The sequence below is a fragment of the Oreochromis niloticus genome, linkage group LG7 (genome assembly GCF_001858045.2).
Source record: "Oreochromis niloticus isolate F11D_XX linkage group LG7, O_niloticus_UMD_NMBU, whole genome shotgun sequence".
Taxonomy (NCBI): domain Eukaryota; kingdom Metazoa; phylum Chordata; class Actinopteri; order Cichliformes; family Cichlidae; genus Oreochromis; species Oreochromis niloticus.
This window is the reverse complement of record NC_031972.2, coordinates 55,691,083-55,717,228: the sequence shown is the minus strand read 5'-3', so window position 1 is coordinate 55,717,228 and position 26,146 is coordinate 55,691,083. Positions and strand designations below refer to the sequence as shown.

Below are 26,146 nucleotides of genomic sequence, written 5' to 3'. Positions count from 1 at the left end.
GTGTAAAGATATGTACACTTGATTAGAACTGATTTTATTTTTTTTTATAACATTTTATTGACAAAAAAACGAGAAGCACATTAATTCATAAATGTGATTGAACAAAGGTAAAAGGAAAAAATTAACCATGTTTGTTGTTCACATGGCTCGCAATTGGGATAAAGTAAACATCTGTTGAGTAATTTAACATAAAATTGTTTGATAGTGTTAATTGGAAAGCCAAAACTCTAGCGGGTCCACCAGACCCATAAACACTGGCTGAGTAACAAAAATACGAACACCATACAAGGGTTAAAGTCAAGTAGTTACTTTTTGACTTTTATTTTGTCAGATTTTCTACTTTTTATTACATAATGTATTGATTGGTTGCCTTCAGAGTTCAACTTTTGTTATGCTTTTCTTTTCTAATGTGATTTTCTAGCTGTAGAAAATATTTTATCTAAAAATGGTGAAAATGTCTTTTTTTGTGCTTTTCCTATACATGAGGTGTTTAGCTGATATTGGAAGACTTTTTTTTGTAGCTATTTATGTTTCATACTCGTGCTCCAAGTTACAGTTTTTGGGTTTTCAAGCAAGATGTAATATATGAAAAGCATGACATGCAGGAGTGCTGGAAAGAGATGATAGCAAACTGCAGTGAGAAATTTTATTTAATAATGACATTGAAAGTTATTAAAGAAGTCCAAATATGTTTGTTTCTGCTCTTACTTTCTATCTGATTGGACAAACTAATAGAAAATAATTGATTTTACACAGGCTAGGCTAAGCAGTTGATGCTGCATGACAATTTTAGTTAATAACTTTAATTTTTTTGCAAAGCAGAGATAAGAGCCTCTTATATTTATTCTTCTTTTTCAGTTCCGCTATAAAAGACGTGTCTACACTCAGACCTACCTGGATGAAAAGCAGTTGTCCAAGCTCCACACTAAGGTAAGCCCAAACAGTCATGCGGTTTGTAATTCCACAAGCTTTTTGTTTGTGCAACCTTTTGAACGCAGTGATACAGATACAGTAATACAGTAATTAAAACACTGATTGGATAGCATAGTGCAACAGTGGGCCACTACAAGAAAAAATGGTTTCCTTTTTGATGTTTTGATGGTGAAAGTAATGATGGAGGCAATGAGTGTTGTCTATGAAGCTGCTCTGCATATGTGGCTATTATACTGAAAGTGCCAAAGGTATGATTGTGGTTCCATAGTCTTGTGGTTTACACATTTGCCTAACACATAAAGTCCCTGGTTAGACACAAATCCCTTCGGGGATGTGTCAGGAAGGGCATCCGGTGAAAAAAAATCTGTCAAATCAAATATGCGGAGCTATCTGCTGTGGCGACCGTCTGTGAATAAGGGAGCGGCTGAAAGAGGCTTTTACTAAAAGTACCAAAGGAAGCATATTATAACATCATGGGAAATAGTGAAATGCAATTAATATAACATGTGAAAACACACTAAGAGTAGAGTATAGTGTAAGCCTTTTTCATTTCAGACTGATTAGTATTTGTATTCTGTAATTGCACACTCTGTGTAAAACATTTTGGTATTAAAATAAAGCTAAAACTTCAGAATTCATCAGAGGTGTAAGCATCACAGAAAATGTCATGTATCAAAATAACTGAGAATGAAACATAAGAAAAATATATTTTATTTTACAGCATATAACTACTTTGAAAATATGCTGCAGTAGACCTCCAAAACCTCCAGAAAACCCAGAATCAGCATATGGACATTACCTGTGCAAAGATTCATGCTGCTGAAACGAAACAGAACAAAGTTACAGAGGCTTTAGTCAAGACGTAGCTATGCATTTTGCAATTTGGCATATTATGGAACCATCTGTGAAAGTTGATATTTCTTAGGTATTAAATAGCAGAAATTAGGCTTTCTTTTTAAAGTGTTTTTTTGTGACATAAATAAAAGCTAAAATTACAAAGTGCACAACAACGCTGTATACAATGGTAGAGTGGCGTGCAATGCGTCTTTGCATGAACAAGTGAATAAGACAGAAAAAAAATGCTCTCGGGAAAATGTTCTCGAGCCACACTGGGAGATTGAGTTGCTCGGAAATTGTGGTTTTATCAGATTGGATTTAAGTTTTGGAAGCAAGACAGCAAAGGATAACTAGAATTCAGGTTAATGTTTCTCAAACATGAAATGTATTATCTTTTGCTGATAGTTCATGGAATTTTGGCACTTGCAGTTTTAAATCTATGAGAGGTCTACTTTCAGCAGACATATTGCTTGACTGTGTTCATCTCATCAGGTGAACAGGGGAATCCATGCTTTTTGCGCAAACTGCTCTTTAATTGTTTGTTGCCTTCCCCCGGTACTGGGGCCCTTTCATTTTGAGAGGTTTATATGAAATACCTCCATTTTAGTTATTTATTCCTGGTGGATACTGAGAATGCTCATTTCATGGTCTTGGTACTTAGTGCCTAATTTCCTGAATAGTCAGACCTCTCTTACAAACATCGCTGTCAATTTGATTTTAGAGTTGTTAGAGTTGTTTAGTTTTTTCTTTCCTTTTTTATCCATGGGCAGTTCCATCAATCAGCAACCCCAGTTCTCCTGTGGCATGTTTCCCACCAGCAGGCTGATCAGGGTGCTAAAAGTGTTTTTAAAGGTAAAATTCAAAATAATTTCCAGCTGGATTTACTGATTCTCAGTTAAAATGACAGAACAGAAATGTTTCACATCACTAAGACAACACAGCACTTTAGAAATTGCTTACTTGGTACTACTATTTGCATCTGAGAGGCTCTGGTTCAGTTTTATTGTGTAATTTTTATGAGATGGTTGAAAAGAGGGCCAAAGTAAGAGTGCTGCTCTGTGTGTTTGTTGGTTCATTCATGTGTAATTGAAGTACTCTCTTTAGGCCATGTCGAGCACTAACAGGCTTGCGTAAGGACAGAGTATGCTCATACACAAAGAAGCATGGTAGATGTCACATAAACATAAACTAGATCTTTTGTGTGTTACTGTGGCACAATAAAATATTCAGGAAAAAAATAGGGTCACATTCACTAATATGATTCATCCCAAGCTTTTCCCAAACTTGTATAATTGCTTTTTTTGTCAAAATACAACTGAAATTTCTTTGTAAAATCCATGATTTTCTATTCAACTAGGAAATAGAACAGAAAACAACATGATTTGCAATCCTGAACTAATTTTGTTCGCTTAGTGTAATTTTTTGTCAGAAAAAACATGTATAAGTGCATGGTAAATCAAATTTCAAATCTGTTGTGATTGAAATGCAACTTTTAATTCATATATTGAAAAATATGTGTAAGGGCATGTTGCTAACCGGATGTGAACAGACTGCAGAAGAGAAGGCAGGTTTGGTAAACTAAGCTTGGTGGATCAGCAGGCTCACAGACACAGTATAAAGTGGCAAACAGAACCAAAAGGCTAGTGTTGGCAGACATTGGTGAGGGCCAGGCAGGTGGTCTCAAATACAGAAAAGAAGAGCAGGATAAATATTGTCTTCTGGGCAGCCTAGATAATCTGGCAAAGCATGCATATTTGCTGGGCACTATTAATATTATTCATGAAATAATGGGAACCAGGTGTGCACACAGGTGACTGATGATATAATCGCTTGCAGCAGGAAATTAGTGAGTGCAACTGTGGCTTGTTCTGTGAAGCTGGATTTGGGTTTTTCCGGTAACTTTAAGGTTGTCCATGGGTTTTCAGTGCTGAGGAAGTGGTTTCCTCCATACCCAGCTGCATCTCCATGCTTCAAGTTATGTTCAAGATTGGAAATCAAAAGGCATGAAAATATCACCCATTGCTCAATGAGATGTCCAGAAAATAACATTAACATTCCTGTAAGATCCCTAGGACTAGGGTCTAAAGCAGGGTTCCCCAACTCCAGGCCTCGAGGGCCGGTGTCCTGCAGGTTTTTAGATCTCACCCTGGGGTCACCACACCTGAATCAAATGATTAGTTCATTACCAGGCCTCTGGAGAACTGCAACACATGTTGAGGAGGTAATTTAGCCATTTGAATCAGCTGTGTTGGATCAAGGACGCATCTAAAACCTGCAGGACACCGGCCCTCGAGGCCTGGAGTTGGGAACCCCTGGTCTAAAGTTTTTCAGTGGTGTCTAAAGTTTTCCCCTGTGAGTATTAAATTATATAGATTGAACTTCATTCCTTAACTTTTCCTTTGCTGCTTTTTCCTTTGTTGCCTGCAAGCATTCAAAAATAATTTTTTGTGCTGTAAACTTGCAGAGCTAGCTAGAATGGGAAACCCTGAGGTTTACTTATTGTGCCGATAACCACCTTTATGTGATCACTTAGCCTGCTTCATTATGGTCGGGTACCTGAAGCCAGATAACAAAAACAGGTATCCTTGGTATCTTAAACAGGCTTCGTAGTACAAGGCCGAGGTGGACAGGTGCAGGTGGCAGGTGTGGTATAGCAGGAGATGTCAGTAAATAGTTACTTGTGAAGTCCAGGTTTTCTGTGTGTGTGTGTGTGTGTGTGTGTGTGTGTGTGTGTGTGTGTGTGTGTGTGTGTGGAGACTGTAGTGGAGCAGACTAGAGAGAGACGTGAATGCATTTGCATCAGATGGCAGGAGATTTACACTGGAGAGAACCCCAGAACTTCAAACTGTGTTTGTGTACTTTTGTCTGCTACAGAGGGATGTAGAGCTGCTGCAGGGTAGAAATTCTGGAAAAACTGTTTTCATCATTTTCTTCTTTTCACCCTTATTAAAAAAAAAGCTTCAATTTTAACTAAACTTCATGAGAAAATAGTATGTTTGTTATTTGGCATGTGCTTTTCTTGCAGGCAGATATTATTGAAAGATGCTGCTTCACATTACAGTTTAATGAAAACAGAAACACATAACATTAGATCATGGAGTGCACTGCTATTACCCCTAATGTGTGGCTAATGTTCTTAGATATGCTCTCTTTACAATTAATCGACTAAGACTTGTGAGAACAGTTTAATAGCTGATTATAGAGAGCTTTGTGTAATCCCATGAGAAAATTTAATTGTATTGTTAATCCTCACAATCATAGAAACTAAACCAACTGCCTAGTAACAGTTGGTGGTTTAAAGCTATTGATTAAAAATCTGTTGTGTTTTCCTTTTTTTTTAATGCAATACTCTTTTTCTGAAGTTGTATTTTTACTCAGTTTTATATAGCATTTGTATTCTATTTTTATCCTATTGTATATAGTATTTTATTTTATTCTATTCTATTCTGTACAGTTGTGTACAATATCTTATTCTTATTCTATTCCAATGTTCTCTAATTTTTGCTATATAACTTTGCACTGTCCACTTTCTGCTGTAACAAAACAAATTTCCCATGTGTGGGACTAATAAAGGTTATCTTATCTTATCTTATCTTAGTAATAGGGTAGTCAAAGTTATACACATTGTGTTACTGAATGCTTGTGTCTACTACCTGAATATTTAATGTTTGAGGACCTTAAGTAAGTGTCCCATTTTGTTTCAGGGATACATTTCATATGAAAGATTATCTAGTGTTGAAAATGTTCAACACTTAAAAAATCACTAAAAAGAAAAAAAGCATAGAGGGCAAAATGTTGCCTTATGGGATCCTCAGGTTTGGAGCATTCATTGCTAAGTTTTGAATTTTACATATAAATGTTGAAAAATTGCAGAGTGAAGTATGCATGTGTGAGACATAAACGTCACTGAACTTGGTTGTGTTTAGATAGAGAAACTTTGAGTTTATTGATCATGATTTTTGGCTTTGATTACTATCGTCTGCACATTCACAGGGCTGTGAGGGTTCTCTGCTGCGCTGTTAAGAAGTGTCAAACTAAAACAAAACACGAAATGGTGAATGAGATGAAGATGCAGAAAAGCAGTGACAAGTATGAGTCGTGCACTCAATTATTTCTCTTGTTAAGGCAGTGTGGTGTGAAGTGCTTTAGTCTGCTTCTGTGTTACACTGCTGTGTCAAAGTGTGAGTGAGTGGTGCTCAACTGACAAACTCAGCGAGGATCAATTTCTGCACGGTTGCAATTTAGAGGGTAATTTCATGCAATAAATCACCTATAAAGACACAATTTGTTATGTGCAGCTCTATGTAACACTGGCTTACAGTGTACAAAGCTCAAAGTGTGAATGGGCTGTGAAGGCTATGCTATATTTCACAAGTAAGTAATCAGTGACAGCTGTTTTATTGGAGAAAATAAGTGTGGTTATTTTGCCGCATAAGTTGCAGAAGCTTAAAAGATTCTTTTTTTCCACTAGTGGATTTAAACTTAGAGTTATCTCCCTAGATATTCACAGTGGCACAATTTTTGTACATTTTTTAGACCTCGTATTGATAGCTCCAATGAAAAGCAAACAAATGCAGGTTTCACACAAGGAATGAGCTCCAGATCTTTTATTTTTGTCATGGAATAATGAGGGAACAGACATCACGTGGCCACAAGAGCCTCTGAAAATGGGGGAGGATGTATAAAAATGGGTGTAAATCCTGAACAGTTATGCACAACTTGGTACATTTTTTTTTAATCCTTGAATTAAACCTGAGAGGATATGCTTAAATTACAGCTTAACTGTTTGATCTAAAATCCACTGTGGTGGTATACACAGGCAAAATTACACCAACTGTATCACTGTCCACATATTTACTTAAATATTGATCAATGCCGTATCTGTCACTGTGTACCGGCATTTATGTCAGTGTGTTTAAAGTATTTTATATTGAATATTAAAAAGGTTAGACTGCCAGTCGCTGGTGTAATTGTCCACAGCAGAGCTGATGTTCTTAATCTATAACAAGGTCATGTTCAAGTTAGAGTTCAGCTTGCTCTGTTTTCTCTATTTCTCAGAAGAATGGCAAACATTGGCAATTACTTAATCCCAATTGTCATTATCATTTTTGAATTGTATAAGCTTTTTGAGGTCAAAATATGTGTTTGCATCAGTGACCATGAGCTTTAAGCAAAAAAATGTTAACTTTTATTTTCCTTGTTTTTTTTAAATAGCAGATTTTCTTTTATGGCATAATGACTTCAGGGGTAAAAGAGGGAATCCTGCTCTGGGTGAGACTTGCAACCTTGGCTGGCACTATGGTATTCATTCTGCAGCAAGCTGCCCTGCAAGGCAGGGGTCAAGCATTACCCTAGTTTGCTTGCATGGAGTTCATTAGCCACAGGGTAAACTATAAAATTGGGTCATAGTTGATAGGATTTTCCCTTTCATTTTCTCCCTTTGCCCGACCAGGCCTCACCCTGAAACTGTCCTGGTTAAGCTTGGTGGCTTCATGTAAAATTTATACCATAATCTTTTTGTAATAAAGAGTGCACGTGTGTGGGCGTTGGATGTAGGCGGTCGGCCAAGTAATAGACTGGCGTGCTGAATGGGTGGCTTTCTTACAGAGTAAAAAAGGCCTCCCAGTGATGGAAAAACTTTGATATCTTTTAAGTAACTTAATCACATAGACCCAGTGTTTGTTTGATACTTTGAACTTGATTTGTACTTGAAAAAACTCTGTCTACAGTATTTTACAGTATCAAATACATACCGTATGTGCATGTATATAAGCCCTTTTCCATAAAAGTTTTGTTTTGTAAAATGTGAATAAAAAAGAATGATTGCAAAGTGATTTGCTAATCATCTAAACCTGGGTCGTGGCCCTGAGTACAGCATGTCTGTGTGGAGTTTGCAGGGAGTTGTCTGTTTTCTGCTGCTGTTTTCTGTGTATGAAGTTTCACTTACTTGTAAAATAAATGCTAAGAAAGGTTATTATTAACATCCTGCATTGGACTAAATGGAAAATGATTTGTCTTATACTTGAGAGTAAATGGTAGCAGTAAGCTGCAGGATTTGACTGTTCCAGTAAAAATCTGTACTAATCAGACAATTTACATTTTTTATGGTAAAATAACTTAAGAGAAAAACAAAAAGATAAAGTTTTTGTATGTTTGTGTGTTTTACTGTTTGTGATACTAGTAATAACTCATGTGTCCTGCAGTGTAATGCTATTTGTATCCAATGAAATTTGCAAAAACTATGTGTAAGTGTAAACTATAAGATCAGACAGCTGGATGGATAGAAAAATTGACCCATGTATGTATAGCATCATGGCCATTAAGATGAAAGAGATAATGTGGGGGTTAGAGAAAGCCTGAGGTAGCTTGAGGCAAGGCAGTGTTAAAACGCATTTAGTAATGCACTATTTGTTAATGTGGTCATGATGCCAAAGAGCACAAAGTGGAGCAAAAGTATATCTTATGCGCTATTGTTATATTTGCATTGTTGAATGGCACCCGATATCAAAGTGTAAAATGTGCTCGGAGTTTGGGTAAAAATCTGTGTTCTTATGTGCAGTTATTCACAAGCTAAGCCATTATGCCACATTGTTGTTAATGTGGAAGTGTAGGCAAGCATAATTCACAAAAGGCTCCATCATATAATCTATAGTAATTCTAATCCTCCGGGACTGCGGCTCTGTATTTGTGCTAGCACTTCTTTGTATTTATGAATGAGAATTCCTGCATTATTTTCAATTTAAAATAAAACTACACAGTGAACGCAGCCCATCGTGGGTGTGATATTGTTATGAGTTTCCACAAAGCCTTTGTTGAGTGCCTAAACTAGCCTAGCATGCTTCTGTTTTTGCAAACACAGCCAATATGAAATGTGACGTGGGATTTCCACAGAAACACACACAAACTTCTGCAAGTGCACACGCACACGCATCTGCATGGCAGAGGATGAAAGTATATTTCCAGTTGGGAAGCCCTCACATGGAAAAGCGCCCCTAATGGATAATCCCCTAACAGGAGAGAAATGTAGCGTTTGAAGACAGTAAAGACAAATCGGGTTCGAACAAGAACACTCCCGGCTCATTCGAGCTCACGCACATGCCCCAAACAAATACAGACATGGAACCTGGGATTTTAAAAATATCTCCCAGTGGAAGGGCGCGCCCGCTAAAATTGATGTCACTGATTCAAATGTGAAATGCTCTCGATGTGTTTAACCATACAGTGTGTGCATGCACACATACTGTATATGTTGAAGCATGCATCGTGTAATTATAGAGACAGTTTGTGTTTTCAGAAACACTAAGATGCAAAAAACAAGAGCGTTAGTCAGTTGGCATAAATTCCTCGACTATAACGAATAAGATTTTCAGCAGGTTGCTATATTAATGGAGACTGCACCAGCACCTGCTGTATATTTAAGAACACACCTCTTTTTTTTTTCTTTACACATTTCTGTTTGCATTTGATATCCATACCTTCCCCCAGCATGGTACCCTCTCTCGCTCTCTCTTTTTCTCATTTGGTTTTCCCTCCCCCTATCACACACTTTCTCTCCTCCCTCTGTGTTCCCTCCCTCTTCTCTTGCTCTCTCTCTCTCCCCCTCCCTCCGCACTTTCCCTCTGTTCTCTCCAGCATCCTGCAAAATAACCCCTTACCACCTCTCCGTCTGTCTGTGTATGCACAGGAGTTTGTGTGTTGGTCCAGGTTCGGGTGAGTGTTTGTTTCACTGACCATGTGAGTCTGCACGTGCTAGACGAGACGAAAGGTAGTGAAGGAGAAGGAGTGAGAACAAGAAGAGAGTAGACAACAAGGAGGAGGTGAGGGTGGGGGGCTGGATATGGCCATGTGGAGGCTGTTTTGGCATTCAAACTGTAGCTGACCTACGGGACTGCGCGTGTGGTGGAGAGTGTGTCCGTGTGTGTGTGAGATGGGATCCATTCTGACCAGAAGACAAAGACAATCAGCTGAAAAAAAGGAAAGAAAAGCTAAAGAAGCCAGGAAGGCCAGGCTCAATAGTAAGGTACCCCAGTTGCTTTCATCATCTCTTTAATTTAATTTTGCCATTACCTCTGTTGTAAAGACATCCTTTTTTACCCTCTGTGTCTGAATTTTGTTTTTCAACTTTCTGTCTCCAGTTATTCACAAACACTTCCCAACCGTTCCCTGACTACCTGTCTATGTACTGGCTTTCATTCCGTTGTTATGCTCTGCTGCATGTTGGCTGTGTGAGGAGCTGGTGCAGTCTTGTCTGAAACCCTGACAGAATGCTAATGTTTTTCTTTGCACTGGTTGAGTTACTCACTGTGGGCTCGGAACAGTATTTGTATGTTTCACCATGTGTGTGTATGTACCTGATATGTTGGAGGATATGTGGATGCTCGTGTCTAGCTGTGTGTTTTTCTTTCAGATCTGAGTAAGCTAAACACACAGAGTGTGTATTCCTGTATGCCTGTGGGTATGTGCACATGTGAGTGTATGGGTGTATAAAAATGTGTTTACGCATGCACATGTCAATGTGTGAGTGCGAGGAGCAGCCAGAGCTTCTCCCCAGGACAGAATTTGCCTTGTGGTCTTCAGCGTTTGCTGTCATAATGCTCTGATTGTGTCACAATGCTGTCTCAGCCAGCTATTGATGCTCAGTGATGGAGATTTCCTCACTGTGTGTGTGTGAGAGAGAGACAAAGCTGCTGGAAATATTGCAATAGTTCAGGCACACGGTAATCTGGTAAAGCGAAGTAACCACCACGAGTATATTCTGTGAACCTTCTCTGAGAGTCTCAGAGCTGTCGGTCTCAGTCAGCGAGAGTTCACCTGGTGGCAGCTTTTAACAGGATGCCCTGTGGACAGCCTGACTTGAAGTACTGCCCAGGTGGACAGCCTGACCAACCCACTTCCATACAAATGTGTTTTTCATCTTCATATTGGGCGTATTACTCAGTATTAATGGAATGTACGGGCTATAAAAACTCATCAATTAGAGCTCAAGATTATATCCGTTGTATCTTCTGTCTTTGTTTTCTGCCTACTTACAAATTCAGACAGTGTAAGTAACATCCAGACTACAAGTGCATTTTCTTTCACTTTGCTTTGGGTTGGTTTAAAAGATAACAGTCTTATTCACAGATAGCTCATTTTTCTTTATACAGTGGTATACTGCTCTAATGCAAATCTGTTTGAAATTGCAGCGTTGTACTCTATCATACTTTTGTTACCAAAAACCTTCATAATGTACCATCATGATTTTTACTTTAACTGAGATGGTATGTTTGTAAGGGAGTATGTGGATGGGATTTTACTTTCTTGTGAGTAAAACCTGCTGCGACACCATGTTCAAGTTGTTGCCCCTCTGGGGTTGGAGGAGAAATGTGTATTTGGTGTCCTCATATTTGGCAGGCACACAAACATCCTCACAGAACCTCCTGCTCACCATGTGATGGTGAAATATACGTCACTCACCCAGTCAGACCCATAATGGAAACTATAACACTGGTGTAAAAGAGAGAGAGAGACAGATTACACAGATTTGAAAAAGGAATTGATTCTGTTTAGTTTAGTATGCTCTGAAACCAGGCCATGTAGAAATCATAGCCTCAAGCTCCGTAAAATACATCTCACTAACCTGTATGTGGGTGTCTGTTTATAGGTACTGATGATACTGGTAAATGGTAAATGGTAAATGGCCTGTATTTATACAGCGCTTTACTAGTCCCTAAGGACCCCAAAGCGCTTTACATATCCAGTCATTCACCCATTCACGCACACATTCACACACATACTAATTCATTAGACTCTATTGTTGTAATTCAGATAAATTTATCAGTTGAGTAATCAATGGCACTGCATTATTTCATGTTTAAACAAGTTCTGTTTATTGTGATGCAGTGGAAACCTTTGCGTCTTCCAGTCCTCAGCTGTTATGCATCGTCATGTAAAAAAGGATATGGACGAATTTTTATGGCTAATGTAAGTTTCCAACAAATCCTCATTTGGATATTCTCAAATTTCCTCTTACCTTACCTGATGCGATCATCTCTGCCTTATATTATCTTATGCTTTAAGGTTCATGTTCGACAGATTATTAGGTGTAGTTAAAAATCAAGCACAATATAGGAGCACGCTACACAGTTAGAATGAAAACTGAAGCATTACCTTCAATTATTATGTTATGTTTATCATTATTTATTATTATATTATATTTAATTAATTATCTTTACCTTGTGTTTGAGAATTTATCAAAAAGAAAAATTGTACACCTGAGCAAAGTCAAGGTTTGGTACTTACTGTTATCCAAACAGTGACAGACGTTTATGTATGCACATTTACACGCCCACAACAACACAACACAAAAACTCTACTTTAACCTGTTGAAGTATTAAGTTGGCAGGTAGGTGGAAATCTGTTCACACTGTACAGATTTGTTCACTGTTCGCTAGTTTTCACTTCTATTGTGTTCAGATTGTCTACTCAGTCATCCCCTATGCAGTGTTTACTGAATAAAAGATAAATTAGGGTGTAATGGGCAGAATTTGCTAGGTAATTACATAATTAAATGATTGTGTGTGTTATATAATTCTGATATTTGTACTTTCCTCCATCACAAAACATCTGCACCACATTTCAGATCATGCATAACGGTATTACTGTTTCTGGATAAGTATATTTATAAGTAACAAATCTTGGTAATGTATTCCACTGAATCTTTAGACGTGAGATTTTATTTAAAAGTTAGACTTGAACCAGCTTATCTGCCAAAAGGCCCTGGACAGTTCATCAGTCCACATTAGGGCCAATACAGAGAAACAGACAACCTCTCAAATTCACACCCATGGCATTTAAAATCACCAGTTGGCCTATATAATTGTGAATCAGTGTTACCCAAAGGAAGCAGTCAGTTGTTTGTTTTCCAAGCCAGTATTTCATAAGCAAGCTACCTCAAAATTTAAAATACGGTTTCCTCCATGAGTCCATTTCTGACTTTTCTGGAGCAAGACTTGCTGTTTAGTCTTGATGTTGTTACATCTCATTGCCCAAGTTTTCACAATGAAAAAAAAAACATTGTTCATTGCACTAACTGGAGAGTCGTCATTCTAGGTCAGGCTCCATGAATAGATGGCTGAAAAATAGGATGCCAGAGGCATAAAGTACAATGGAGTTTCTAATAATCATCAGGCTGAATAAATTCACTACCCACATACCCCCTGCTTCAGCCTTTGGCTTTCTGCCTGCTCCCTTCTGTTCTCTCTCAGTAACCTGTAGGCCTGTTTAAGGGTATGTTTTGCCATATTTTAATTTCTATTTAGACAGAAGTTTTACTCGGGTTTAACTCAGTTGTGTTCCATCCCCTGGATATATCCCCGCGCTGTCCATGTGACTCTGTCCCGGTGTCAGTTTGAAAGCACGTGACTGGACCTGATTCAGCTCTTTCTTTCTCTGAACTCTTTGATTCTGATGACTGCATGCATTCCCCTCATCCTCCCTGAACACCCTGCTTACAAACACAAACACACAAAATGACAGTTACACCTACAAGCACTTACAAGCAACAACACAGCTGTGTTTTTCATATTTCATGTGACAGAATGTATGAACTTTATCTCTATTAGTTATTATTCATCTGAAAATCACTATGGGGGGGGTCGGGTTAGTTACAGTAGATATTACTGTAGATACTACTTTTACTCTGTTGCCACACTTACTGTATATATGTACCAAAATGTCAATTTATTTCAGTCCTCAAGTGTATATGTTACAATCAGGTAGTTTTAAATATTTGCCTACTATAGTAAGTTTATTTTGATTGTACTGCACTGTGACTGCCATGAATTTAGACACATACCAAGCCTTTGTATGGAGTATTACAGTAGAACGATGAATATGCTGCCTTGTTTCTGTATATGCCTCTATATATAAACCTCATAGACAAAGCTATACTCTCTGTTCCTGTTTATGCCTCTTTGTCCATTTTTTTTTTTTTTTTTTTTTTTTTAATGAATTGTATTAAACTGTTGGCAGAGCGCAGTTGTCCTGATGGGAGGGACAATGCTGGGCAAAACTGTACTGCCAGTGTGGTCAGGAGGGTGGGTGGATTTGGTTGCTGCTGGATGGGTGGGTGGGTTGGGGGTGTGTGGGATCCCATACAATAAGCCTTTGCTCTGCAACTTTGTGTGTGAGTTGTTTAGCGGGAAAGAGGCAGTGGCTTTATTCGGCTTTGTTCAAGCCTTTAGCTAACCCTTTTAGAAAGCTCCCACTGTCCCACCCTCATAAACTGTACTTCATCAAGAGGAGTGGTAGTTATTATACAGGCGCCAAACATCTGTTTTTTTTTTTCTAAAAAGGATTACTAAGGAGGAACCATGCTGCTACGTTCAGAGAAAGCTACGAGATGCCGGGCCACAGAGGTTAGACACAGCACACTACTGCTAAAATGACTCATGTTAAGAGTAGTAAATCTAGGTTACTGTTACAACAGGCTCTGCAGGTGCTCTACTGGCATTGTTCTTATTTCAATACCCAACGTGCGACAGTAAATGCACAATAGTTTGTGTTGTAGAAACTTGTTTGTCTTGAAGTTTATGCTCTCCAAGTTTAGGATTTGTATGCAGACGTGTATTGTTGAGTCCTGCTATTTTACCAGGAGCATTAGCTCAAGCAGCCATTTTTGGTACTTACAACAAGATTAATGATGAATAAATGGTGACAAATTGTCACATGCTAAAAAATGGCAGGTTTTTCATGTTTTCTGACAGAAGAATTGCATCACAGTCATTTTGTCCCATTTGAAGTAGCAATAGGTCACATAACAGAGTAACCATACTGGCATGTGCAAGCGGTGTCAGCAAATGGCAGGAATCCAGACCTGGCTTTAGAAAGCAGAGACTTTTTTTTAAACTTCTCTGTTTGTGTCTCCTTTCCTTGCTATCCTACACAATCAGAAAGAAATCTCAGTTAAAGGACTACATAATATTCTACATGTCAAACCAGAGAGAAAATGCAGGGGGCAAGTTGTTTAGCTATTGCAGTTATGATGATAATGACTGTGTCTCATATGATTTCATCATAGACAGTATAGAAGATAGATCTAGCTACCATGACACCACCGACTGATTTGCAAAGGACTCAAAATTAGCATTTTCGACATCATCACCAGTGAACATACCGTGGGTATTCCCTGGGAAACATAGCCTAAGCGAGATTTACAGACTCAATTTTTATTTCAATGATCCTCGAAATTGGTGATACTCACCAGAAAAGTTTTTCCTGAGGTCAAGTCAGTAGCTCTAAAGCCGTAGACTTCTATAGGACCAAAAGTCTATTTGCAACAACAGGTATTGCCCCCTTGTGGCCATGAAAATGACATACACTAGAGAGGTGTAAGTATGACTTTTGTGCTATACAGAAGCATTTATGCTGGTGAATTATGTGTTAGATGCTGCTGCCATGGTAACAGCACTCCTCACTATGTTGGAGTGCAGGCTTTTTACTGCACTCATACATCATGAATAAAATGTGTGTGTAGTGTGCTAAATTATGAATTAGTGTTTTTTTTCCTGTGTAGTTTTGTGGGTACATATGATTTTGAATGTATCCAGGAAATTTCATCCTTAAGCCTCTAGTGCCATTTTTTTTGTAGCGTTTGACTCACTGTAAGCTTAAGACTGTATCAAATTACTCAGCGATTTATTTTGCTGCAATATAGTAAAGGTTGAAGATTCCCCTCACAGAAAATCCTCCTCTTTAGGATCAAATCCTCACTCTGTCATACAGTATATTGGTCATTTTGTAGCTAAGAGCATTACACTTTAAGCCTGTTAGGTATGGATATTGGAGATTACTGAAGCTTTTGTGCTCTCAGACAAACATGGGCTGAGATCCAAAAAAGCACAAATAGAGACAGCATATTGTACTTATAGGCACACACAGATAAAGAAGAATCACCACAATCTGCAGTGACAGGCATTGAGCGGAAAGCAGCAGCTCTTTATCTCCAGGGAATTTAAACACCCGCATTAAACCAAAAAGGTTAATGAATATGTTCTTTAATGGGTGGCTTCATTAAATCAACCAGCCGGATGTTATATTAAACACATTTTTACAGTGAATATGAAGGCAAGTGTCTTGTTTTGTTCCATAACAAAAAACAGATTTTGGTCAATTGAAAGAAAAAGTGCACAAAGCGACTGCATTTCAGTAGAAAGAATAAGAATAAATGTATTTTTTTTGTTCATGCATCAAACTCAAATAAAAAATATCTACATGTGCATTAGGAGCTAGTCATATCTCTGCAGATTGCTAAAACATAGTCAACCACCCTAAGCAGATTTGATTTTCCCACATCAGTCAGTAGAGACCAGTGTGTACTGCACATAGCTAGACAACATTTGAGAACAGCTACAGCATTAGTCCCACCTTTGGTGGTGATTGCCTGATGGTGCTAAAAAGTTGATTCAGTCAGTTTGGTGGGGTGGATGGATTCAAAAGTCTGGACTCTTCAGACAGCCCAAAGAAGTCTCAGACTGCATCGTGTTAATTTTTACTGTGGTTGCTCTCTCAGAGTAAGAGTAACTGGAAAGCTTCCGTTCCAAGAGACTTGTTCCTGTAATATTAGTCAAGTTATGTGGCTGCTATTTGATAGCAAATTATCAAAGCTGGAATGTTAAAGAGGTTTTTTTCTGGGGAGCTTTTTCCCGATGATTAGATGTTTTTTGCCAGAAGTAGTTGGTCACGATTGTTGTGGGACCAAGAGATGCTCACGAGAAGTGGACTAACAGAACAAGACACACATGGATAAGGACTAAGAATATGTGAACATTGAGCTGTTAACAGTAATAAAGCTCATCGTAAGAGATGCTTGTAGAAGAATTATACAACATCCATGAAGTAGTAAGAAGTAAAAAATTAGGAAACCAGGAAAATCTCCCATAGATGTTCAGATTGTTATGGCATCTGGTGACTGAGAAGCATTTATCATGCAATTTACATCATAATCACATTTAATGACCCCAGTTGGCCTACGGATTGGGGCATTGTTATTCAGGAAGAAACTGGTCCCATCAGATTAGTAATAGTTACAAGAACTTTGTATTGATTTGCTTTGACCATTCCCTCTAAGGGAACAAGAAGACCCATTCCACAAAATTGGTTATTTGTGTAAAGAAAGCGGCAAAAGATTTAAGATAATCCTTCAGATGCTCAGACATATGGGTCCAGGTGCTTTGGTTAGGCACAAGCAGACGAAGGCCAAAATGAAAAAACATAATGTTTTTGCCCAACCTTGTTTTAATTTATTCAAAGACAATTATTAATGACTAATAATAACCTGAGATTAATAGAAATGACCTTTATCTTGTTTTACGATCATCAGTTCAGGCAAAACTTGCTAGAGGAAATCATTTAGGTGTTACAGCTTGCTGCTTATCTGGTTAACCTGCCTCTCAGGAAGTAACTGGCCAGTAGTGACCCATCACTGTATCTCCCTGATATGAGAGGTTTGTGTTAGACTCAAAACTGAAACAAATAAAAAATCAGAAACAGCTGAAAAATGAAAAGTGGGGGAAAATGGCCACAGGGAGAAAGAAAACACTGAAGGAAATGTGAGAAATATGATTAAATAATATGAAATAATAATAAATAGAGTTTCATTTTATTGTTTGGAAATTTAAAAAAAGCTTGTGGCATGTACAATAGATTTTATTGTTACACACTGACTGTGTTTGGTGCGATGTGCTCATCAAAGGAGTTGTGCTGTGCCTTTTATTAGCTTTAAGAGTCAACAAAAACATCAGGCAGACAACAAAACTAACGCTGTACTGTAAACAGATTGCTGCTTTGCTCTCGCATTTCTTCTCAGTATTTTTCCTCCCTTTATCATGTTTTGTGCTTCTGTCTTTCTTCCCATTCCTCCCCCTCACGTGACCCCATTTTTCTTGTCTTTCTTCCATACAACTTCATTGTGTTGCATTTTTAATGGGAACCTGCTTCTAGACCTTCATACTCTGCAGTAAATTCATGAATTATGGAATAAACTGACAAATAAAACTAGTTAAACCATTGCTCCTTCTTGTGAATAGAGCTTTAAAAAAGAGGAGCCTCTGTTTTGATACTGAGCTTGAATCAAATGGAAGATTGAGTCCACCAGTGGCTGCATCATCATACCGCCTCCTGTTTGCCTGCTTCGTGGTTTTGCCAAAGACCTGAGGTCTACTCTTTACAAAAAAAACAATCAAACAATGAAATGGGATCACTGTCCCACATTGGTGCTAAAAGAAAAGCTATATATATATATATATATATATATATATATATACGTATACGTATATATATATATATATATATACATATATATACATATATATACATATATATATATATATATATATATATATATATATATAATATATACATATATATATATATATATATATATATATATATATATATATATATATATACATACATATATATATATATATATATATATATATATATATATATATATATATATATATATATATATATACATATATATATACATATACATATATATGTATATATATGTATATATATGTATATATATATATATACGTGTGTATATATATATATATATATATATGTATACAGAATCAAATATATTGCACTACATGGTGAATAAAGCTCATATTTTTCAACTGCATTAGCTTTTTAATGATGTGGTTACAGTTTCTCATCCTTATATTTTAAAACCTCTCTGCTCCTGCTTTCTTTATTAAACAGTCATACCTTGTCCTGTCTTTAAAATAGACAATCTTGTTTTTTTTACCATTAATGACTCATCCTGGCACTGTTTATTATCAAAGTAAAACCTACTTTTGTGTTGTCTGCCACTGAATACACCTCCTTTTTACAACGAAAATGAAATCCAGTCCTAACCAGTACTTTTTAGTCTTACGCTCAGCATGCACTCCTCTGAGGCTTAATCATTTGTATTTTTTAATTACACTGAAGCACATTAATCTAAAGCCACTGTCATTTCTGTTTTAGTGGTTTTTTTCCATGAAATGGATACTAACTCCTTTCTTATTGCTTTTAAAATCTGCATGAGCTACAAAATGTAACTGCATGATGCAGAAACTGTTCTGCATGCATTTAACAGGGAGTTGTGTCTCAGTCAGTTGGTGTGTCTAATTAAAATGCAGTGCCCCTGCAGCACTCTGTACAAAGCATCTGGGAGACAGGGGTCAAGGCCTGCTTGCTCTTGCTCTAGCCTTTATATAAGTGGCTGTCAACAAAGAGTAGATCGGCGTAATCGGGAACACTCTTTGCCAGATAAGGCTGTCTGTGTTTGCTGATGTGGCTACACAAGAAAAAGGCAGTTTTCCCTTTTTAATGGTTGACTGCTGGTGCCCAAAACATATTAAGTACATCTATTTCAGATAATAAAGCATAGACAGCATTTTTTTGTACTTCTGTGCTAGTCACATTGGAGGGATTTCATACATATGTTGTTTATATATTAAAAAGGCACCTGCAAGTAATTAAATCAAATTGAGCTTCAGCTGTTTTGCTGAGAATCTAAGTGACAGTGTTGGTTCAGGTTTGTCAGACTATCACTCACAGCCATGAATGTTTTCTGCATCGCTGTCATACTGAATGTCTGACAGCTCCCTGATGACAGTCTACACCTGATAAGTTGAAGTGTAACCACATATGAGTGTGGTGCCAACGGTAAGATCTGTAACATTTTTTACAGTTTTTGTTGCCAAGTATTGAGATTATATTGTACCATATGCTCGTCTTTACATAGCTAGCACTGTCAGCTGGTTCTATGTTGGGTGAAGGATTCCTTCCATATCTATAGTGGGCCTATGTTCTTCCATAATGTGTAGGCCAGTCCCTAGAGGATCCCCATTACCACACCAGTGTGGTGGTTCTTACTGTAGTTATTGTCCAAGAAGTTATGACAGCCTAAAGCATGTGTGTATTTTATGAGCCAGCTCAGATTAGAGAAGCATATGATGCTCCTGAACATGCATCATGTTAGCGAGCACTGCAATTATCACTCACCCATGGCAAAGCGTACTGTTGGCCAGCTGTGGGACCAGGGGCGATGTAGCCATGTGGTAATGAGTGTAAATATAGGGCAGCGACAGTGTCTGACACACTTCCTGTAGCTGTGTATGATTTCTTTATTTGTGGCTCATCTCTGGGTTCTGTTTAAACCTGAGTGTATATGTGCTATTAAATAGGACATGAAGTGTCCGCGTCTCTTTGTGTGAAGTTATGAAAAATCTTTTATAAAAGGGGAGCAAAAGACCAAGAGAAAATAGCTGCACAGGGGGATTTGTGTTGTCTCTATAATTTCTGGCCTCCTACCCTGGCTTTTATGAAGTAGTGGCAGATAATCCCCCTTTAGTGGTGGAAGAGACAATAACCTCTTCAGGGTATTGAAGTAAAAGAAGAAACCTTTATCCTCTCTTCTCTTGCCAGCTGGAGTAGCTCTTCTACTCACTTCTTGCCACTGATTCGTGACCCTATTCAAAGTCACCTATCCACATATGACAAAATGTATTCAGTTTTCAGAATCCTGAATTAATCAGGGACAAATCCCTCCACTTCATAGATGTTAAATGTTGTGGGTTTAAGAATAGGAACGCTGCCCTTATTACCGACTTATTACCAAGCCTCAAGCTGAAACAAGAGGATATATTCTTGATTTATTGAGCTGGTAAATTGCCATAGATTATAGATACTGCCATTCAGTTCTTCCTGCCTGACCCTCTCTCTCATTCTCTTTTTTCTTGATCCAACACAGCAGGGGTGCTTCATCACTATTGTAATAGTGTATGCACAAAATCTGCTTTGACCATTTGTCTTATTTTGAAAGTTCAAGTGAAAGATCAAGACACATATTCCTTATATATAAAAAACTAGCATGTACTCATTTTGCAACATGAGGTATTCTAATGACACTTAAAGTAACTACTTACAGAAAATATGTTTAGTCATTTTGTGCAGCAGAAACTTTGAAATAACACATTTTAAAATTCCTGTCATTGAAACTGTATGTAAGTGTGGCCGAAGCAGATTAGAATAATGTCATTTGTTCTCTGAGTGCTCCTCTTTGCTGGGATTGCCTTTCCTCTGTAGGGACAGAGGTTACTGTGATGTTGTTGTCCATTCTCTCATGAGTAAAGCTGATGCATTTATATGTCTGTGTGTTGCAGGGATGTGACCGTGCATGTTTTTGCTCAGTTCGGGTGATATCTCTTGAGATTGCAAACTGTGGAACTGTAAGAATGTTTATATGAGCAAGGCAAGCCGAGAACAAAAAATGTGTACAGACTGTGTGCAGATTTACTGCTTCTTCTTCTTTTCCTTTGCCTTCTTTTTCTTCTCCTTCTCACTTTAGGTGTCATCGAAGTCGATCATCTCCCTCCATCTCACTCTATCTCTATCATCCTCTTCTGTCACACCAGCCTGCTGTTGTCCTCCTTCAATATACCCAAGAATCTTTTATGCAACTCCATATCAACATCCTTTGTCCCTTCTCCGAACATGTCCAAACCATCTCAGCCTTTTTTCAAACTGCTCAACCTGATCAGTCCTATGATATTGTCATGGCGGGGTACGCCGGTGTTGTGAACAGGACCCAAAAGCAGATGCGGAGAGAGGAGTTGCAGGCAGAACAAAAGGCGAGCCTTTATTTTGGCTGAAAGCAGCAAAAACCATGAAAACTGTGGCAAACTATGACAGGCTATGAAAAAACTGTGAACACAGTGATAAACTATGACTGACTATGAAAACTGTGGCTAGAATAACAGACGACCTGACAATGAAACACAGAAAACAGGAGGTGATCAGGGGAAGTGGGAACACATGGGGAAACAGCTGACAGAAATGAACATAATGACGGGACGAGAGAAGTGAAACTAGATACAATGAGCAAAGAACAAAAGACTCTTTCAAAGTAAAACAGGAAACATGGAGATGCAGACATGACAACACAAGAACTAATAACCACAACCTAGCATGAGAAGCTTAAAAATACAGAATAAACTCAAAAACGCTGGGTCCGAGACCCATATATCTTATATGCAGGGGTGCACATAAGTGGTCCGCAGGTGCGCATTCGCTGTCAAAATAAAAGATGCGCACCAGATAAGAAGTTGCAACACGCGTTTGCGTACATAAGATTTTCTGGAGGAGGACAGACATTTGTTTAGAACTCTTAAAGATGTCGAAGAAGCAAGCTCCTTTAAGCAATTACTTTGGTGTTCCTCCACCTCCAAAGAAATGTCAGAAGGAGTCCGAACCGCAAAAGAAGCGCGTATTCTCGGAAAAGTGGTTGCAGGAGGTGAGCTGGCTTCAAACAAATGATGAACGCACAGCGATGTGGTGCAGAATATGCCGTGAAAATCCCACTCTGGCGTACAAAAACAGTGCCTTTTATATGTACGCAAACGCGCGTTGCAACTTCTTATCTGGTGCGCGTCTTTTATTTTGACAGCGAATGCGCACCAGCGGACCACTTTTGTGTACCCCTGCTAATATGGGTCTTATCTTACTCTTATAAATTATAAAACTCTTACAAATCTTATCATACTCAACTCCTGGATTTTGTCAGTGCCTCCATCTCCAAACTATACATCATAGCAGGCCTCACTACCATCTTGTAACTCTCCCTCTTGCAATCCTTCTTTTGGAAATCACCTCTGACACTCATCTGCCTGTGCTTTCTTATTCGCCTATTTTGTCCACTGTCCATTGCTCGCTCTCTCTCTCTCTCTCTCTCTCTCTCTCTCTCTGTTGCTGATTTTCTCTTTTTTTCTTGACATTGTATGTTGAGTATTAAATTTTGGAAAGAATACTATATCTAGGACTGGATGATTGATAACCAGTGACTAATAAGGAAGACTGGCCACAGTAATGTGTAAATGAGCCTTGGCAAATGATTGAATGAAATGTGAACACACTACTACGGAGGAGACTCTTATTTCATGTGCCAGTCTGCTCTGTGTATATGCACAATCTTGCATAATGAAGTAAAAATCTAGACGGTAGACTTATCTACTGTTAAGTGGTTCCTAGTAAAAGTAATAGGTAATCAGTGCACAAATGGTTGAAGTAAATTGATGAACGCTCTCCTTCAGCCCACTGAAGTCTTTTCTTCAGTATTTTGTTCAAGCTGGAAACATGACAGGAAGTTTTTAACTTATTCAGGAAGAAAGAGAATTGCAACATCTAAAGGAGGAGACATAAAAGAGGTGAAGAGATTAAAGTTTTATTTTTTTATTTATTTATTTTTTTTTATCTGGCCCAAAGATAAAATCAGGATGATTTGTGGAGTATTTTCGGTCGAGCTATACTGTAAATCTGTCTTGCTGACTTTTTTTCTTTACCTTTATGCTTGTTTAGTTGTGGCAATCAGTTAACATTAGCAAGCCATGTCATTTCATCATTTCACTTCATTATGATAGATTTGTAGACCAAGTCACGCTAATCTGGTTGGGTTGTAAATAAATTGTCTGTTTGATATTTAACAGATATTTTGGAATAACTGAACAAAATCTTTTGACCTTTGTTTTCAAGGTAGATTATTAAAATGCATTTTTGTTAGTATTATGGCAAATTATTGGCCTTACAGGTAACGCATACTGAGTTTAGTCGCAGCGGTTTGGCGTTTTAATTTGATGTATGACAGACTGTCACCATTTTAATTATTATCAGAATATTTAGTCAAATGTCAGCATGTCGAGATGACTTGGAAAATAAAGAAGTGCGCATCCTTCTTTGTGTGTAAGACTGAAAGAAAGACAGCAAAAGGGAGAAGAATATAAAGAGTTCATTAAGACCTTCACCAAAGCAAATAAATCATTATCCAGCCTTTTTGTCTGTCTTCTGTTCAACAGGCAATAAAACACACATCAGATCCAGCTGATCACTGGCAAATCATCCCTGAGCCTCTTCAAGGCATCATCCTAGGTTTTATGCAGGACACACAACCACACTCGTTCACACACATTCACAAACCCAACCTCAATGCTCTTCCCACTCATGTACATTGGCTGCTAGAGCTGTCTTTGTATCCCATCACCATAACAACTGCCTCTCTGAACGTTGTAAAAAGAAAAAAAAGGAAAAAGCCAAAGTGAATTTCTCTCAGTTTGACTTGGAGATAGTGAGAGTAGCGGTTGGCAGCTGCTCACAGCATGTCAGTGGTGTCTGTCTACAAGACACAGGCTTGTAGAGGCAAGCGGGTTGCAGATGACTCGGTGAGAAGAGAAAGGAGGTGTGTGATGTGAAATTTTGGAAGGTGTTGTATCGTGTGACTTTCAGAGCGTGGGATAAACAGTATATGATGCTGCACATGGTGAGTGTCAAATGGCTGCTGCTTGTTGTTCTCGTTACTGCATGTGAGTGCTCATGTTGGTAAGCACGCGTTTAAATTTGTTGCGTTACATGTCTTCATTAAGTTGTGTGAAATGTAATGAGTTTATGAGTCTCGAGGCTTTTGCACATGCGGATATTATGTAATGAGAGAAACTGGAAGACCTTGAGAGAATGAAGGAGTAATGAAAGTTCTCTGTAAATCTCATTTGGGATGCTGCAGATATTTTATAATTACATCCTGGAGATGATATTAGGCAATCATCCATGTTTTTTATTGACAGTTTATGTGTTCAGTATTAAAATTTCATTTGGTCAATTTCTCTCAATAATTCCTTTTGTCTTCTGTAAGTACAGTACATTCTCATTGGTACAATTCTAGGCTTCACTTTTGCATTTCAGATTTATTGTTACCCTGATTCGTCAGACTATTTTAATCTATTATGAAGTGTTAGCACTGGTGCCTTGCTCACAGCTTCATTTCTCACTTTATACTCTACAGGCTTGCACTCGTATTGGTAAAGGTGATGAATATTTTTAATCATAAGTCACAAAGGAAATTAAGTGTTTTGTGTGCATGTGTGTGTCTGTGTATTTTAGAGTGGATATGATTTACATGTGAGCTTGTGCTTCTGACTGTGTGCTTGTTTTATGAAAGTGGTTTTACACATTAATTGTAGAGCCAATGTTGTGTGTGTTTTTGTGTGTGTCTGTGTGTGTGTGTGTGTGTGTGTCTGTGTGTTATAACCATTACATCTGAACTCAAAATATGATGTTAGCCTCAGGATCTCATTTTCTTGCCGCTAATCTCCAAAGGAAAACTCTTCCTTTCAGTGCTATTTTGCAGCTCTGTCCATGTCTTTTTTTGGTCTGTCCTATAATAGCTTATATACCGTATCTTCTGACCATGGTCCATTTGCTTGCCATGACTGAACAGAAATAAAACCTTCAAACACAGAAGGAGAGAAAGCAATGACTTCAGCTTTCATCTCTGGACTGCATTATTAAACATCCCCATCCACAGGAGTCTGACATCATCCAATCACAGCTGTTTTTTCCTCCTCTTCCCCCTTGTCTCTCTCCATTAGGCAAACCTGAAGAAATTCATGGAGTATGTGCAGCAGAGGAACATTGAAAAGGTCTCAAGGTTCCTGGAAAAAGGCCTGGACCCTAACTTCCATGACCCAGACACAGGAGGTGAGCAAGTCTGCTAAGATTTCCATCCCTGCCATACTTGAGTTTACTTATTGTTGACGATTGTTTTTCTCCATCCTTGATTTGTCTTTTCTCTCCTTCTGTCTTCATCACAAATGACCATATATGGATTTTCTGAAATAAGCCTTCTGCATAGCGGGTAAAGCTGGATTACTCTCTTTGCTAATCTCCTCATGTATATGCAAATGTTTGTCCAGCCATAAAGGAGATTTCAATGCTGGGTGACCTGTAGTGTAGCAGATGAGCTGCGAAGTGAGGGAAACATGAGAATAGGCTGATTTAACACCAACTGGAAGCAGCCAGCAGACAGGAGGGTGACAATCTCAACTGAAAAAGGCAGTGATCCAACTGCAGAGTCATTGAAAATGTAAAGCCACAGATAATTTTGTCCCAAAAAAAATGCACCGATTCAAATGGTGGATGTCTCAGGGGAAGAATGCACAATAATGTTAGTGGAAATAAGCTGAGTTTTCAAAAGTATTCTTTGCTTCCTTGTGCTTACAGAATGTCCTCTAACGCTAGCAGCACAGCTGGAGAGCTGTGCAGAGCTCATCAAGGTGCTGAAAAGTGGAGGGGCACATCTGGACTTCAGAACAAAAGATGGGATTACTGCTCTGCACAAGGCCGTGCGCAGCAAAAACCATACAGCACTTATAGTGAGTACATTTCACATGCATATACAGTTCAGCCGGCTGAACCGCATTCATGCAAACTCCCCGTCTAGAAAAGGAGAATGTACGGGCAGGTAATGTCTGGCAGCAGGTGCTTGAGCTATCGAGCACAGAGGGCACTTACTAAA

At 38.3% G+C, this 26,146-nt stretch overlaps 1 protein-coding gene across 8 annotated transcripts in view; it reads left to right on the top strand.

Moving 5' to 3' along the window:
• The window catches only part of shank3a (SH3 and multiple ankyrin repeat domains 3a), a 219,970-nt gene that overhangs the window by 106,488 nt on the left and 87,336 nt on the right, over positions 1–26,146 (top strand). For 5 of the 8 annotated variants that reach the window (XM_019361525.2, XM_025908705.1, XM_025908703.1 and 2 more), the window contains 3 exons: positions 859–930; positions 25,221–25,329; positions 25,852–26,003. In XM_019361525.2, the coding sequence (XP_019217070.1) occupies positions 859–930; positions 25,221–25,329; positions 25,852–26,003 (333 nt within the window). Of the gene's footprint in view, positions 1–858; positions 931–9,409; positions 9,791–23,930; positions 24,116–25,220; positions 25,330–25,851; positions 26,004–26,146 lie in introns of those variants that run through there. The other 3 variants (XM_019361527.2, XM_019361526.2, XM_025908707.1) reach the window with 3 other exon arrangements.